This window comes from Mobula hypostoma, chromosome 10, assembly GCF_963921235.1.
Source record: "Mobula hypostoma chromosome 10, sMobHyp1.1, whole genome shotgun sequence".
NCBI lineage: Eukaryota > Metazoa > Chordata > Chondrichthyes > Myliobatiformes > Myliobatidae > Mobula > Mobula hypostoma.
Window position 1 is genome coordinate 86810565 of NC_086106.1, and position 16048 is coordinate 86826612.

Here is a 16048-nt window from a genome sequence, read left to right on the forward strand (position 1 = left end):
GAGAAACGGGGAAAAAGGCAAAGGAAAGATTTCATGAGTCTCGGGACATAGTCTCGCTGTCACAGGGTAAAAGCGGCTATTTTACATTCTGAAGGAAAAGTCTTTCTCTTGAAGTTTCATAGTTGGTCAAGAATCACAAAGTGAATGCAGACTCAGTGGCAGTGTGGAGCTGAAGGGTTTCCTGACGATATTGTTTTCTCCCCAGGAATCTTGTAATCAAAATGTCTCCAAACATTTCTTGGGGAAAAAGAAACTTTTCTATCATTGTGTCTGGAGTACAAAACTACCAACTTACCCTCCCCCCCACACCCACTCTCCATTTACACCCACCCTGTACCCCTCCCTGACACACATGCATGTATACCCACCACACACACACAGACACGCATGTGTGCGTGCACACACTCACTCTCTCACACACACACACACACACACACACAGAGCACGCAAATTGTGTTTACTGCTAGATAACTCAGCAGTTGTTAAGCAGTAATACAGTAATAACTGGAGATGCATGTAATATTTATAAACAGAGCAGAGTCATGCACATAACTTATTTTTAAAAGTTCAGTTCCAATAAGGCTATAGTACACTTAGTGCGCCAGGCTGGAATGTAGCTCATCCATTGTGTATTTTCAAAGTTCAGGCTTTTCCAGTTCAATTAAAACTCGCTTCATATCAAGATCTTCTCATATCATCACCTTACGCTGATTCGAAACTAGTTTGCACTTAAAATATATGAACTAATTATTTCAACTTTCTCTGGGGTCCTAATTGAACAATACACATCCTCTGTGTTTGCAATGTGTATTATTCTGCAAGGTTAACTCCCTTCTTAGCAGATTACAGCTCTGATGATATGGCAAAAATTGAAACTTTATGTTCGTCACGAACCACCTCTCCTGACTCTCCCGGAATTGCTTTAGCTCTAACACTTAGAAGCTTTTTGAGGAGAGTCTGGCTCTGTTTGGCATCTCTCCGATTCCTGTGTGAACTCTGTCGCAATCCTTCTTGCAAGTGGGTTGGTACTTTTCAGGAGCTCAGCTGCCGACATACGTGCACCTGCTGGAGGCTTGCCACCCTTCTTTTGCAACAGAGCCTTAAAGTTCTCATTACTGGTGCTGGTTTTGGACCCATTTCCATTAGCCGAGGGGGCATGCTTGAACCCAGTGCTAGGGGCTGCTGTGATGGGTTTGGTAGGTGAAATAGCCACCTGTCTCACAGTGAAAGATTCTCCGGGCTCCTTCCAGCCGAGCACTTTCCTCTTCGACCTAGCCAAAACATTATAAAATAAAATTCAAACAGGACACTCTCCACTCCTTTTGCTTTCTATACCAAATATAGCTGAGTGTGACTGGACTACTTTACAACTCATGGTGAGTTAGGCTGACCCACTAAGGAGAAGGTACATTTGTCTTCAAGTCCAGGGAACAGAGGAAATCTTTTCCTAATCATTTAACAGAATGGCACACATCAAATAAAAACTGTTTCAGTCAATGATGAATAGGTTAATAGAAGTTATAACTGTTATGATACTACATTGGCTGACAGATTCAATAAATCTTGTTTAGCCCAGTACGGATATCGGTGTTTCAGCAGGAAGAGAGTGTGAAATGAAAACATTAATCTCTATGTTTTGTTTTTCGACCAATGGATGATTTTAGTCCAATTGAAAGTCAGTCAATAGTTGGAAATCCGTGTGCAATTTATTATAATATTAGTTAGTGACAACCTCAAAGATGTAACATCAATGATTATCAATTGTTCTGTAATGCAATATAACATCAGTCATAGACAATTCCACTATAATGCATTGTAAAACTAGACATTAACAATCTCATTGTAATGCATAGAAACATAGAAAATAGGTTTTCATTCGGCCCTTCGAGTCTGCACCGCCATTTATTATGATCATGGCTGATCATCCAACTCAGAACCCGGCACCAGCCTTCCCTCCATACCCTCTGATCCCCCTAGCCACAAGGGCCATATTTAACTCCCTCTTAAATATAGCCAATGAACTGGCCTCAACTGTTTCCTGTGGCAGAGAATTCCACAGATTCACCACTCTCTGTGTGAAGAAGTTTTTCCTAATCTCAGTCCTAAAAGGCTTCGCCTTTATCCTCAAACCGTGACCCCTCGTTCTGGACTTCCTCAACATCGGGAACAATCTTCCTGCATCTAGCCTGTCCAATCCCTTTAGGATTTTATATGTTTCAATCAGATCCCCCCTCAATCTTCTAAATTCCAATGAGTTCAAGCCTAGTTCATCCAGTCTTTCTTCATATGAAAGTCCTGCCATCCCAGGAATCAATCTGGTGAACCTTCTTTGTACTCCCTCTATGGAAAGGATGTCTTTCCTCAGATTAGGGGACCAAAACTGCACACAATACTCCAGGTGTGGTCTCACCAAGGCCTTGTACAACTGCAGTAGTACCTCCTTGCTCCTGTACTCGAATCCTCCTGCTATAAATGCCAGCGTACCATTCGCCTTTTTCACCGCCTGCTGTACCTGCATGCCCACTTTCAATGACTGGTGTATATTGACACCCAGGTCTCGTTGCACCTCCCCTTTTCCTAATCGGCCACCATTCAGATAATAATCTGTTTTCCCATTTTTGCCACCAAAGTGGATAACTTCACATTTATCCACATTAAATTGCATCTGCCATGAATGTGCCCACTCACCCAACCTATCCAAGTCACCCTGCATCCTCTTAGCATCCTCCTCACAGCTAACACTGCCGCCCAGCTTCGTGTCATCCGCAAACTTGGAGATGCTGCATTTAATTCCCTCATCCAAGTTATTAATATATATTGTAAACAACTGGGGTCCCAGCACTGAGCCTTGCGGTACCCCACTAGTCACGGCCTGCCATTCTGAAAAGGTCCCGTTTATTCCCACTCTTTGCTTCCTGTCTGCTAACCAATTCTCTATCCACATCAATACCTTACTCCCGATACCGTGTGCTTTAAGTTTGCACACTAATCTCCTGTGTGGGACTTGTCAAAAGCCTTTTGAAAATCCAAATATACCACATCCACTGGTTCTCCCCTATCCACTCTACATGGAGACACAAAAGGCTGCAGACACTGGAATTTGGAGCAATGAGAAATCTGCTGGAGGCATTCAGTGGGTTGAGCAGTTGAAAGCAAAGAACCAGTCAAAGTTTTATGTCAATGCCCTACAATCAGCTCTCAATATTGTTGACAATGCCAACATAATGGAATATGATGAAAGTGACATTTTCATTTCAGCCTAAAATATTAGTTATTAAAAATCCCAAACAAATGGAGGTAAGATCAATCAGTGCTAATCCCAATGTACTGGACGGTAAAATTGGCTATTGACAATCCCATTGTTATATAAGTGATTAAAATTTCAACTATAATATGCTATTTCCAGTCACTAATAGTCCCACTATTATAAGCTGTAATATTGGAAATCCCAATAAAATAGTTTCTAATGTATCAACGGTAATAGTGAATTATATTCCAGCATAATTAATTATTGTCCAGTCCAAAAGTGACATTCCCACTGTACTAGATTACAGTCTCAACTAGAGACAATCTCATTTTGAGAGTGTGAAATTATTTAGTTGACAAGCCGCCCCCACAGGAGCTGGCATCATATCAGCTACTCGGTTAAAAATGAGCAATTGCTGGGACCTCTGTGGGATTTCTCCTGGTCTGCTGCCATAAATCTGGAGGAAGATCAGGTGGAACACCACATAGACTGAATATTTCATCACCAGCTTCACCCCATAGGCATCGAGGAAGCTCGTGTTTATCCATTACTTTTGCTCATATGCCCACCCCTCAATGTCTTCCTTACCTGTGAATAACAGTAAAGAGATCTTCAGTGGAGCGTTGGGCGCCTGAGGAGACAAAGACCTCATCATCATCCTCCATCACTTCTCCACCCTGTGCATCCGTGGGACTTCTCTGCTTAGCATTTGGATTCAAGGGGATATCTAGAGATAATGAGATAGAATTCAACTATTAGTGGGGTCCCTAAAGACTTCAACTAAATCAACATTTGTGCAGATGCAGCAATGGGAAAAATCACTCAGTTGTGTACACCACTAGATATCAGAATCCAAAGTATAGCACCCAGAAAATCTAAACTACAAGAAGCAAAAAATACCAAAAGATACCATGACTTGCTAGTAGATCTATGCGCACCTGCATCTGGGCTACATTGTCTGATTAAACCATCTTAGAAACCTAAGCAGTTTATTGATTCAGTGACTTGTGTTACTGAGCCATTAAGACCAAGTAACTCCAATTTGATCATCTCTGCCACATAAGTTAATGACAGCCAGAGTAATCTTGAAGCCTTCTTCAGGGAAGGAAATCAAACAGTATTTTCCTTAAGGTAATATCCAAACAATCTTGCCATTTGGGTATTTGTATAAAATGGTTTAGCAGAAATGCCAGTGCAGCTATGGTTAAGCAGACTGCTTATACTTAAGCAAGGGGAAAGTATCTTTGCAATAGATGGCTACTCTCTTTTCACCATACTATTCAATAGCTGCAAGAAACCTTCAGTCACTTACCCCTTCTTTGAGATGTTTCCTTTCCTCACTCATCTTAGATGGCCAAGTGAATATGGAGGAGCATTTCAAGAACCCTGTTTAAGCAAAGTCACATAAGAATGGGACATTTTTTTCTTCGAGATCAGAATGTTCTATGGGTGGATGCTCCAACTGGGAACTGGGTGGTGTTTGTCTCTCAGATTATATGGATGACCACAGCCAAGAGTCTTCCTAGAGAGCTGAACGAGGTCACTGCCAGCGTGTTAAGCACATCTCAAATTGTCATTAAATATGAACTTAATGGAACAGCAACAATTATATAAAGCTTCATACTGCTCTATGTCAAGGTGAATTAAGCTTCTTGTTTTAGAAATACTTATGGTGAAATCAGATCATGATTATTGGAACAAGACTGACGACCATTTGTTCCTACTGCTCAGAAATGTGCTTGGAGCCAGCAGCACATTTCTCTGTCCCATTTTTCAGCCCTACTATTGCCAGCGAAAACTCTAATGAAAAGGAAAACAGTCTCTTGAAGCTTGTGCATTAACTAAAGTTCCATTAGATTAAAACAAAAATAGGAAAATTCCATTTCTTGTCACATCAGATTTTAGGTGAATCTACATGACACTTTAGCTCACCATATTTATTGAGATAAATGGTGACACCTCAGAACTCAAAGCTGATTGGTCCCTATGACATCATCAATCATACTACCTAGGCCATTTCAGTGTAACCAAAAATGAAAGGATGCCCAAACTTTTACAAAATATTGCTATTTTAACTTACCTACCTGGATTCTCTGAACATAGGACTTCTATGTGAAACTTATTTTCTGGTATCAGCTACGGTAGGAGGTAATGCAGAGTATACAGGTAGGAAAGTTAAAATTGTAATATATTGCAAAGAAGGGGTAACTCACTCAGGTCAGAGAGTGTGCATAAAAAGCAGCGCTTCTGGGGAATTTTGGTGTTTGAATAGCGGTGAATCAGAGATTAGGAGTGAAGGAAGGTGCAACTTGCACAGGATGGCCAGTGTGCATTAAAAGCAGTGCTTCGTTGGAGTTCTGATTCGAACAGCAGCCAATCAGAGATTGGCGTTCATTGGAGATTGCAAAATAAAGTAAGCCAGAGGGAAGTAGAGTGGCCTTTGTTGGAGAGGACAGTGCTTGGAGTGGGGACTTTGAGGATATAGCTCCTTAAATCTTCAGCGAGAAGAGGCTTGAGTGAGAGAAGACAAGAAGCTGTAGGGAGATATCTTTCTGCTTATTTATTGTTTCCTGCTTTATAATTGCTCATTTAGAGCAGTCGGGATGCCAGGGAGGGTAGTTGAATGTTCCTCTTGTGGGATGTGGGAAGGCAGGGAGACCTCCAGTGTCCCTGACAACTTCACCTGCAAGAAGTGCATCCAGCTGCAGCTTCTAATGCTCCACATTAAGGAATCTGAACTGGAACTGGATAAACTCCAGCAACACACATAAAAGTTGCTGGTGAACGCAGCAGGCCAGGCAGCATCTCTAGGAAGAGGTGCAGTCGATGTTTCAGGCCGAGACGTCCTGACGAAGGGTCTCGGCCTGAAACGTCGACTGCACCTCTTCCTAGAGATGCTGCCTGGCCTGCTGCGTTCACCAGCAACTTTTATGTGTGTTGCTTGAATTTCCAGCATCTGCAGAATTCCTGTTGTTTCTGGATAAACTCCAGATCATTTGGGAGGCTGAGGGGGTGATAGACAGGACATGTAGAGAGGTAATTACACACAAGGTGCAGGATACAGGGAGCATGGTGACAGTCAGAAGGATGAAGGGGTTAAACAACAATGCAAAATACTCCTGTGGCCATCCCTATCAGTAATAGGAATACCACGTTGGATACTGTTGGGACAGATGACCCAGCAGAGGAAGGCCATGGTGGTCAGGTCTCTGGCACTGAGTCTGGCTCTGTGGCTCAGAAGGGAAGGTGGGAGAAGAGGTGGGCCATGGTGATACAGGATTCATTTGTTAGGGGAACAGAGAAGAGGTTCTCTGGGAGAGAATGAGACTCCCAGATGGTATTTTGCCTCCTGGGTGCCAGGGTCCAGGACATCTTGGATTAAATCCTCAGCATTTTCAAATGGGAGGGAGAGCAACCAGAGATGTAGCCCATATAGTACCAATGACATAGGCATGAAGAGGGATGTGTTTCCGCAATGTGAGTTCAAGGAACTAGGTGCTAAGTTAAAGAGTTATGATCTCAGGAACAATATCCATGCCATATGCTAGTGAGGTCAGAAATAGGAAGATTATACAGTTTAACACATGGGTAGGGAGTTGATGTAAGAGGGAAGATTTCACATTTTTATTGGGCTCTCTTCCAGGGTAGGTGGGACTTCTACAGAAGGGGCAGTTTGCACTTAAACTGGAGGGGGACTAATATCCTAGAGGGAAAGTTTGCTAGTACTGCACAGGGATTGGGGGTGGGGGTGGTTTGGAAACATAGAGTTACAGGAGGGTGGGAACCAGAGTGCCAGAACAGATAGTGGAGAGGTTGTGGAGACAGATGTTGTTAAGACCTCAAAGTCAGGAATCAAAAGGTTGAGCAATGTGCAACTAGTGTCCTGATCTGTGTATATTTCAATGCAAGAAGTATGGTAGGAAAGGCGGATGAATTCAGGACATGGTTCAACCCATGGAATTATGATATTGTAGCCATTAGTTGGTCTTCATTGCAGTAGGGGCAGTACTGGCACAATATTCCAGGGTTCCATGACAGAGCAGAAGGGATTCAAGCGTTATGAGTCAGGGAAAATATCACAGCACTGTTTAGTCAGGACAGATTGGAGAACACGTCTAGTGAGGCATTATGGGTGGAACTGAGGAATAAGGAAGATATGACCATGTTAATCAGTCTATATTATAGACCACCCAACAGTCCAAAGGATTTAGAGGAAGAAATTTGTAGAGAGATCAGAATCAGGTTTACTACTCGGGCATGTGTTGTGAAATTTGTTAACTTAGCAGTAGCAGTTCAATACAACACATGATAATATAGAAAGGAAAAAGATAAATAATCAATTACAGTAAGTAAATATATGTAGATTGAATAAATAGATAAAAATAGTGCAAAAACGGAAATAATATATACTTTTTAAAAAGTGAGGTAGTGTTCATGGGTTCAATGCCCATTAAGAAATTATATGGCAGAGGGAAAGAAGCTGTTCCTGAATTGCTGAGTGTGTGCCTTCAGGCTTCTGTATCTCCTTCCTGACAGTAACAATGAGAAGAAGGTATGTTCTGGGTAACGGGGTCCTTAATAATGGATGCTGCCTTTCGGAGGCACCGCTCCTTGAAGAGGCTGTTGCCCAAGATGGAGCTGACTAATTTTTGACTTTCTGTAGCTTCTTTCTGTCCTGTGCAGTAGTCCCCGCCACCCTCCACCCCCCACCACTGACCCAGGCAGTGATGTAGCCGGTCAGAATGATCTCCATGGTACATCTGTAGAAGTGTTTGAATGTTTTAGTTGACAAACCAAATCTCTTCAAACTCCTAGTGAAATATAGCAGCTGGTTTGTCTTCTTTATAGCTGCATCAATACGTTGGTGCCATGTTAGATCCTCATGCGATCTGGACACCCATAAACTTGCTCACTCTCTTCACTTCTGTTCCCTTATCTTACCCTTCCTGAAGTTAACAATGATCTCTTTTGTCTTACTGACATTGAGTGCAAGGTTGTTGCTGTGACACGATTCGTCTAGTTGGTATACCTCACTCCTGTGCACACTCTCATTTCCATCTGAAGTTCCATCAACAATTATTGTATCATCAGCAAATTTATAGATAGTATAGATCACAGACTGTTGGAAGAAACAGGTTGTGATAGTAGGTGATATTAACTTTTCACATATTGGTTTGGACTCCCATGCTGTAAAAGGACTAGATGGGATAGAGTTTGTCAAATGCGTTCAGGAAAGCTTCCTTAATCAGTACATAGCAATCCCCATGAGAGTGTGCGCAATATTTGATTTCCTATTAGGGAATGTGACAGGGCAGGTAACTGAACCATGTGTAGCGGAATAAGGTAATTATGGAAAAGAATAGGTCTGGTCCTCAGGTTGAAATTGTAAATTGGAGAAAAGCCAATTTTCATGGTATCAGAAAGGAACTGACGAGTGTGGACAGGGACAGGCTGTTTTCTAGCAAAGGTGTACTTGGTAAGTGAAGGCCTTCAAAAGTGATTTTTTTTTAAAAAAGAGTACAAAGCTTGTATGTGCCTGTCAGGATAACAGGTTTAGCGAACATTGGTCTTCAAGAGATATTGAGGCTTTAAGAAATGAAAGGAAGTAATAAGATGCTTATGGAGTATAAAAATGCAAAGGAACACTTAAGAAAGAAATCAGGAGGGCTAAAAGAAGGCATGAGGTTGCTCTTGCAGACAATGTGAAGGAGAATCCGAAAGGCTTCTACAGATATGTTAAGAGCAAAAGGATTGCATCAAAATTGGTCCTCTGGAAGATCAGAATGGTTATCTATGCATGGAGCCAAAAGAGATGTGGTAATAGATTTTTTTGTATCTGTGTTTTCCCGGGAGCTGGACATAGGGTCTATAGAAATAAGGCAAAGCAGCATCAAGTTCATGGATCCTATACAGATTACAGACGAGGAGGTGTTTGCTGCCTTGAGGCAAATCAGAATGGAAAAATTCCCAGGCGCTGATAAGATGTTCCTTCAGACCCTGGGGAGGCAAGTGCAGAAATTGCAAGGGCCCTAGCAGAGATATTTAAATCATCTTTTGCAACAGTTGAGGTACTGGAGGATTGAAGAATAGTTAATGTTTTTTTGCTGTTTAGGAAAAGCCCTAAAAATAAACCAGGAGTTTATAAACCCTTGAGCCAGACTTCAGTAGTGGGAAAGTTATGGGAAGATATTCAAAGAGACCAGATAATATGTATATTTGGATAGACAGGGATTAATTATGGATAGGCAACATGGCTTTGTGCGTGGTAGGTCATGTCTAACTAATCTCAGAATTTTTCAAGGACATTACCAGGAAAGTTGATGTAGGCAAGGCAATGGATGTTGTCTACATGGAGTTCAGCAAGGCCTTTGACAAGATCTGGCATGTGAAGTTGGTCAAGAAAGTTCGGTCACTTGGCATTCAAGATGAGGTAGTAAATTGCATTAGACATTGGATTTGCTGGAGAAGCCAGAAAATGATAGTAGATGGTCATTTCCCTGATTGTAGGTCCGTGACTAGTGGAGTGCCCCAGGGACTGGTGTGGGTCCATTTTCGATTTTCATTTCTATCAATGATCTGAATGAAAATGTGGTGAACTGGATCAACAAATGTGCAGATGACACCAGGATACGAGGTGTACTGGATAGAGAGAAAGACTGTCAAAACTTGCAGCAGCACCTGGACCAGCTGGACTAGGCTGAGAAATGGCAGATGGAATTTAATGCAGACAAGTGCGAGGTGTTGCACTTTGGGAGGACCATCCAGACTAGGTCTCATACTGTAAGTACCACACTGAGGAGTGTGGTAGAACAAAGGGATCTGGGAATACAAGTCTATAATTCACTGAAAATGGCATCACAGATAGATGAGGTTGTAAAGAAAGCTTTTGGCACATTGTCCTTTATAAATCAAAATACTGAGCACAGAAGTTGGGATGTTATGTTGAAGTTGTATAAGACATTGGTGAGGGCTAATGTGGAGTAATCTGCACAGTTTTGGTCACCTACCTACAGGAAAGATGTAAATAAGATTGAAATAGTACAGTGAAAGTTTACAAAACTGGAGGACCTGAGTTATAAGGAAAGATTGAATCGGTTAGGACTTTATTCCCTGGAATGTAGAAGATTGAGGGGGGATTTAATAGAGGCATACAAAATTATAAGGTGTAGAGATAGAGTAAATGCAAGCAGGCTTTTTGGTCTGAGGGTGGGTGAGAGTTCATGGGTTAAGGGTGAAAGGTGAAATCTTTACAGGGAACATGAGGGGGAAACTTCTTCAATCAGAGGGTGGTGAGAGTGTGGAACAAGCTGCCATTGCAAGTGGTGGATGCGATTTTGATTTCAAAGTTTAAGCGAAGTTTGGATAGGTACATGGATGGAAGGCGTATAGAGGACTGTGGTCTGGGTGAAGGCCGATGGAACTAGGCATTTTAAATGGCTCAGCCTATCATGTGGCAGCATAAAAGCACGCAGGCATAGTCAAGGGGTTAAGTTGTTGTTCAGAACAAACACCAGAATGGGGAGGAAATGTGATCCAGGTACCTTGGACCATGGAATGATAGTTGGTGCCAGATGGGGGTGTTTAAGTATCTCAGAAACTGCTGATCTCCTGGCATTTTCACACACAACAGTCTCTGAAATGTACAGAGAATGGTGCAGAAAGCAATAAAAGCATCCAATCATCTGCCGTTCTTTGGGTGAAAATGCTTTTTTTTTTAAATGATAGAGGTTGGAAGGGAATAGTTCAAACTGACAGGAAGGTGACAGTATCTCAAATAATCACACAATACAGCAGAGGTGGGCAGAAGAGCATCTCTGAATGTCCAACACAGCAAACATTGAAATAGATGGGTAACAGCAGCAGAATACCATGAACATACACTCAATGGCCACTTTATTAGGTAAGGGTTACCTATTACAGTGGCCTCTGAGTGTACAACTAAGATATTTTCACTGAAAAATGATTACTTGAGTACCTGTTTTCCACACAACAGGTGCCTGGCCACTAAGAATTGCACACAGCTGTGGGAAGTGTGGACTGAATTCTCCACTACCAGGTAGCTTATTTAAACCACTTCAATGACACCCAGCAGTAAGAGGCCTAGAAACTTTTAATCTGTAAAGAATCAGTTTATAACCTGATACCTCACATACCTGCAGAATTCTGACCCAGATCAGGGCTTAGCGGCACGTTTTGGCATCTCCTAGTCCCATCATTGTATTCCATATATCTGTTTCCTTCAAAGTGAATGTCAGTAGCTACAACGGTTCCTGTGCTTGGACCATGTGCTTTAATCACTTTCGGCTCTCTTTCTGCATGGGAGGCATCAGTGGCAAGTGGAACATTTGCATTGTCAGGGCGTGCAGGGCCAGCTGGGTTGTGTAGTGGGCTCTGATCTGTCCTCTCCGTGACGACAAGTATGTGCGCCGTATTTGTTGGCACAATCAGTACATTTGGTTTCTTAGGGACAGGAGGTGGTGTCTTATTTTTCTTCTTCTCAATATATTGAGTGGAAGTCCCTGTTAGCTCTGTGGAACTTAGCCTTTTGCTCTCATCTTGGGTGGTTGGTACACCACTGGATTGTTTATGGCCCAAGTGGTTACTCTGAATGTAAATAGTTTGAGCACCTGCAGATTCTGGAGGTCCCAGGGGCTTCTGACTCTCTGGGCTATCTAAAGAGTTTTGTCTTCGGACACCAACTTTCCTGAAGACTGTGACTGAACCTTTACTTCTAGAAGCTGGTGAAGTAAGTGTAGTAGTGGGACATGGATGCTCGATTGGAGAAAGCTTTAGTGCGATACTTGAAGGTCTTTTTGACATTGGTGGCTTTCCTGGAACAGGTGGTCGGACCTTTTTTGGGGGTGTTTCATTGGGTTCACTGTGGGTTACCTGTGGTGGTCCTAATACATCCAGATGATCCTCACTTTCTGATTTGCTGACCGAGCGAAGGCGGACAGATTCCAAAACTGTCTGGGTTATGATTGGCATAGCAGGTTGGTTAGGGCTATGTTTCTGGCCAGGTTTATTGATATTTGAGGAATCGGAATGCCGTCTGCTGGCTTTTGCTTTGCTTTTACAAGACAGCAGTCCTGTGAAATCCAAATGAGGAGGTGGGGTAATGGGCAAATCAAAGATACGCTTTGATTTTGGGCTCTTTTCATTTGGGGAAACTGGCTGCAATGAAGACTTCCTTTCTGGTACCTTGGGCTTTGCTTTGCCTCCTGGCTGTGGCACATGGCCTTGATAAACAGACATAGGAAAAGAAGTGGTCGGCGTTTCTGACTGACTTGAATAACCACTAGATGGTGACATCAGACCAGGGAGCTTCCCTGGAGAAGACATTTTAGATTCCACTTCAACAGATAACTGGGATGGAGTTGTAGCTCTTGAAACAGATGGTGACGTCAAGGATTCTGAACTACCTTGAGACTTAATACACTCAATTACAGTTACTCCTGTTGTAGTACTGGAGTTTGAGAGGGACCTATATGGATCATTGGACTTCCAGTCATTAAGGAACCAGTGTTCTGTGTACCGTATGGGTTCTCCATCCTTCATGGTGGGTGTAGTTGAGCTGGAACGGGCATCTGATATAAAGCCACTAGATTCATTGCTATCTATTGATTGACTTTGAACCACCTGCTTCTCTGCAGGGATGAAGAGCTTTGTTGGCCTGTTTTCTTGAGGAGAATTGTTTGATGGAATTCTTTCAGGATTAGGACTGATCTCACACGTCTTTAGGGAGACATTTCGCACTGGTGGAATTGGCTTCTTCTTTGGCTTTTTCAAAGAGATACTTCTTGACCGAGGTCTTGTTTTCTGGCATCCGTCCTGGTCAGTTATTACAGAGACATTCTCAGTGCTTTGGCTTTCTTCAGAGCTGGCACTGGGATAACGCATGATGTAATTTGCGCTATGCCGCCGGGTGTGGTCATAGTGCTTGGAGTCATAGTACCTTACTGCATCTGCTGAACAGCATGACCCAGAATCTGTTGGCGTTGACAGTGACCTCTCACGGAATTTGCAAGCATCCGTACTTGCGTAACCTTGGAGTTCCAGGCTTGAGGCCGTATCTTCAATTATGCCGTCAATTGGGTAAATTATAATTCGTTCATGGTTAGTTCTTGTATCCTTATAATTCTGAAGTTTCTCTGCTGCTTCCCCTGGAGTTGTTGTGAAAGTGTTGATCATGGGGATTCTGGCATTTTGTCTTTGGCCTTCACTTGGTAAAAAGGTTGATAATGAAACATTGCAATCTGGATGTGAGCTAGCATTCAGTAATAGCCCTGAGTCCTGCTGTTGAGGATGCTTCAAACACTGAAGTGACACAGATGGAGCCATATCTGAAACATGAGGCGAAGACACAGAACTGCTGCCGTTCCAAGCTTTACTGGAAGAACTTTGGTTCTCCATGTGGTTTACCAGATTGGACACAGTAGCATGTTGCTTCTGTACTGAAGAAACAACAGCCTGCTGCACATGGGGCTGACCACTGTTGTAAGTTTGACTGAATGTCAAAGGAGCATGTTTGTCAACATGCAAGGCCTCCACTGACACCGAGCTTGGTGCAGTTACAACACTTGAATTGTTCAAGGAAGAAGAAAAGCTAGATCCTCTCATTTGATTCCAAGAAGTGTTGAGAGAAGAGAAGCTGTGTTCACTTAATGATGTAGGCATCACCTGGGGATTGTTTGTTGTGAATGTGATGTTCCCTGAAGACTGAGATAGATTTGAATTGTTTATTTGACCTAGATCACTTTGTACCTTCCTGAGGGTTGGAGGAAATGACTGCACCATCCCAAGGTTGCTAACCGGGTCCTGTTTCCCATTGGTAAAACTCATATCTTCATCAAAAGTAAAGAGACGCTGGTTTGCCTCTGTCTTTGTTAACACACCAGGAGATCTCAATTCTTCCTTAAAAGCGCCTATAAAGCAAAAATAAAATTGACCCAATAAACACTTTAGATCAGAGAACATTAACTGCAAGTCACTTACTTTGTACTGTTTTCAATTGACAGAAACAAATGAACATAATTTCAACACATTTAAATTCCCTGTAGGAATTGCAAGCAAATATTAGAAACACCAAATGCTTTGGTTTAAATATTATTTGTTTCAAAGACATTCCATGTCACAAATGGAACATGACGGTTAAGTATTTTCTTACTGTAGGCATTAAAATATTGTGTGGTTGCAGTGCTCCAAGTGTGCTGTGCCTGTGGGTGGCACTGTCAGGGACCAAAGGTGACCTCTTTAGTGAAAGAAACAGTCCAGACAAAATCACTAGACCATTAATCAACTTGACTTAGGCTTCCTTTGTAAAATTCCACTACATATTTGACTTAGTTCTGCACCCAGCAATAAAACAATCCCTTCCTTGGGCAGATTGAGTTCACTAGTTAAATAGAGACAAGCTTTCTTTCTCTATGTACCGCAGCCAATGTCCCAAACACAACAAATCGCATGTAATGTGTTCTGAGAGCCGGAAAGAGAATGCACTTTTTACACTCTTCAACAGCTACTTTATACAGCAAACCATTCTAAACCACTTGTTGGGATCATTATCAAATAAAACGTGATGAAGTCCAATAGGGCAGATGTATTTTAAAGGATGAGATACAACCAATCAGCTAACAGGAGGAAAATCCAACACTTGAAGCCTAAATAGCTAAAAGCATGGCGTTCAATCTGATGGAGAAGAGTGTCCCCCTCCCACCATCAACTTCACTTGTTTCCTTTCTTGTTCATCCGTTGCATTTGTCTCCCTACTTCTGCACATCAGTTCTTCATCATCCATCCTTATGTGCTCCTTCACATTCCTTTGTGCATTACCCAGCTCCATCAGCACCTTTCACGTCAGCATGACAGTGTCTATGATCCTGCAGACTCCTACCACTGCATTACCGTGTTTGGTCCTACCTTTGAAGCCCACTGTCAGGAAGGGCAAATGGTTGCTGTGAATGCTGACTGCAATAACCTGCTTCATTACAGTTTAGTCCTAAAAGGACAAAGGGGTCAGCTTAATGAATACTTTCAATCAATAATTTGTTCCTAATATCTGATCACTTAAAGGCAGAGTAATTTTAATTATTGCAACACACAAGAAATGCTAGAGGAATTCAGCAGGCCAGACAGCAACTATGGAAAAGAGTAAACTGTCGACATTTTGGTCCAAGACCCTTCCTGATGAATGATCTCAGCCTGCTGTTTACTCTTTTCCACAGATGCTGCCTGGCCTGCTGAGTTCCTTCAGCATCTTGTGTGTTGCTTAGATTTCCAGCTTCTGCAGATTTTCTCTTGCTTGGAATTTTAATCCATGTGTGGAACTTCTTTCATAACTTTTAGAAACTAATGCTTCTGCCTGCGAATCTGAACTATTAAAATTCTGTCACTCTTGAGCAAATACAGAAAGAAATTAATCTCCTGTTAGTAATGTTAATTTGTGAAAGGGTACCATTGGCCACTACCTCATCCTGCATATTCATTTCTGTGGACTTTATTGTTTAATTGTGGTTGATATCACTGGATGCATTCATTGCTGGCTAAAAAAAAGCTTCGTCCTAAACAAATCAATTTTATACCAAGATGAAAAGAAACTCCTGGATGAGTTTCTGGAATACCTACTGTATGACCACTATATCTTCAAAGAATTTAATATTTTCTCACTCTGTCTGAGACTTGGGAGTTACTCTGGGCTCACACATGCCTTTCAGCTCTCATACCACCACTGGTAGGATGAGGGACCATTAAACCTGATGTCAAGCTTCTATTATTTGTAAACCTATTATAAAAACTCTGTCC

At 42.2% G+C, this 16048-nt stretch overlaps 1 protein-coding gene across 5 annotated transcripts in view; it reads right to left on the reverse strand.

The window, feature by feature from the left end:
• Positions 1-347: 347 nt before the first annotated feature.
• nhsl2 (NHS-like 2) overlaps positions 348-16048 on the reverse strand; it is a 502980-nt gene continuing 487279 nt past the window's right edge. For all 5 annotated transcript variants that reach the window (XM_063060793.1, XM_063060790.1, XM_063060792.1 and 2 more), the window contains 3 exons: positions 11401-14172; positions 3836-3974; positions 348-1271 (listed from right to left, as the gene is read on the reverse strand). In XM_063060793.1, coding sequence (XP_062916863.1) covers positions 929-1271; positions 3836-3974; positions 11401-14172 — 3254 coding nt within the window. In that variant the 3' untranslated portion in view covers positions 348-928. The remainder of the gene's footprint in view (positions 1272-3835; positions 3975-11400; positions 14173-16048) is intronic.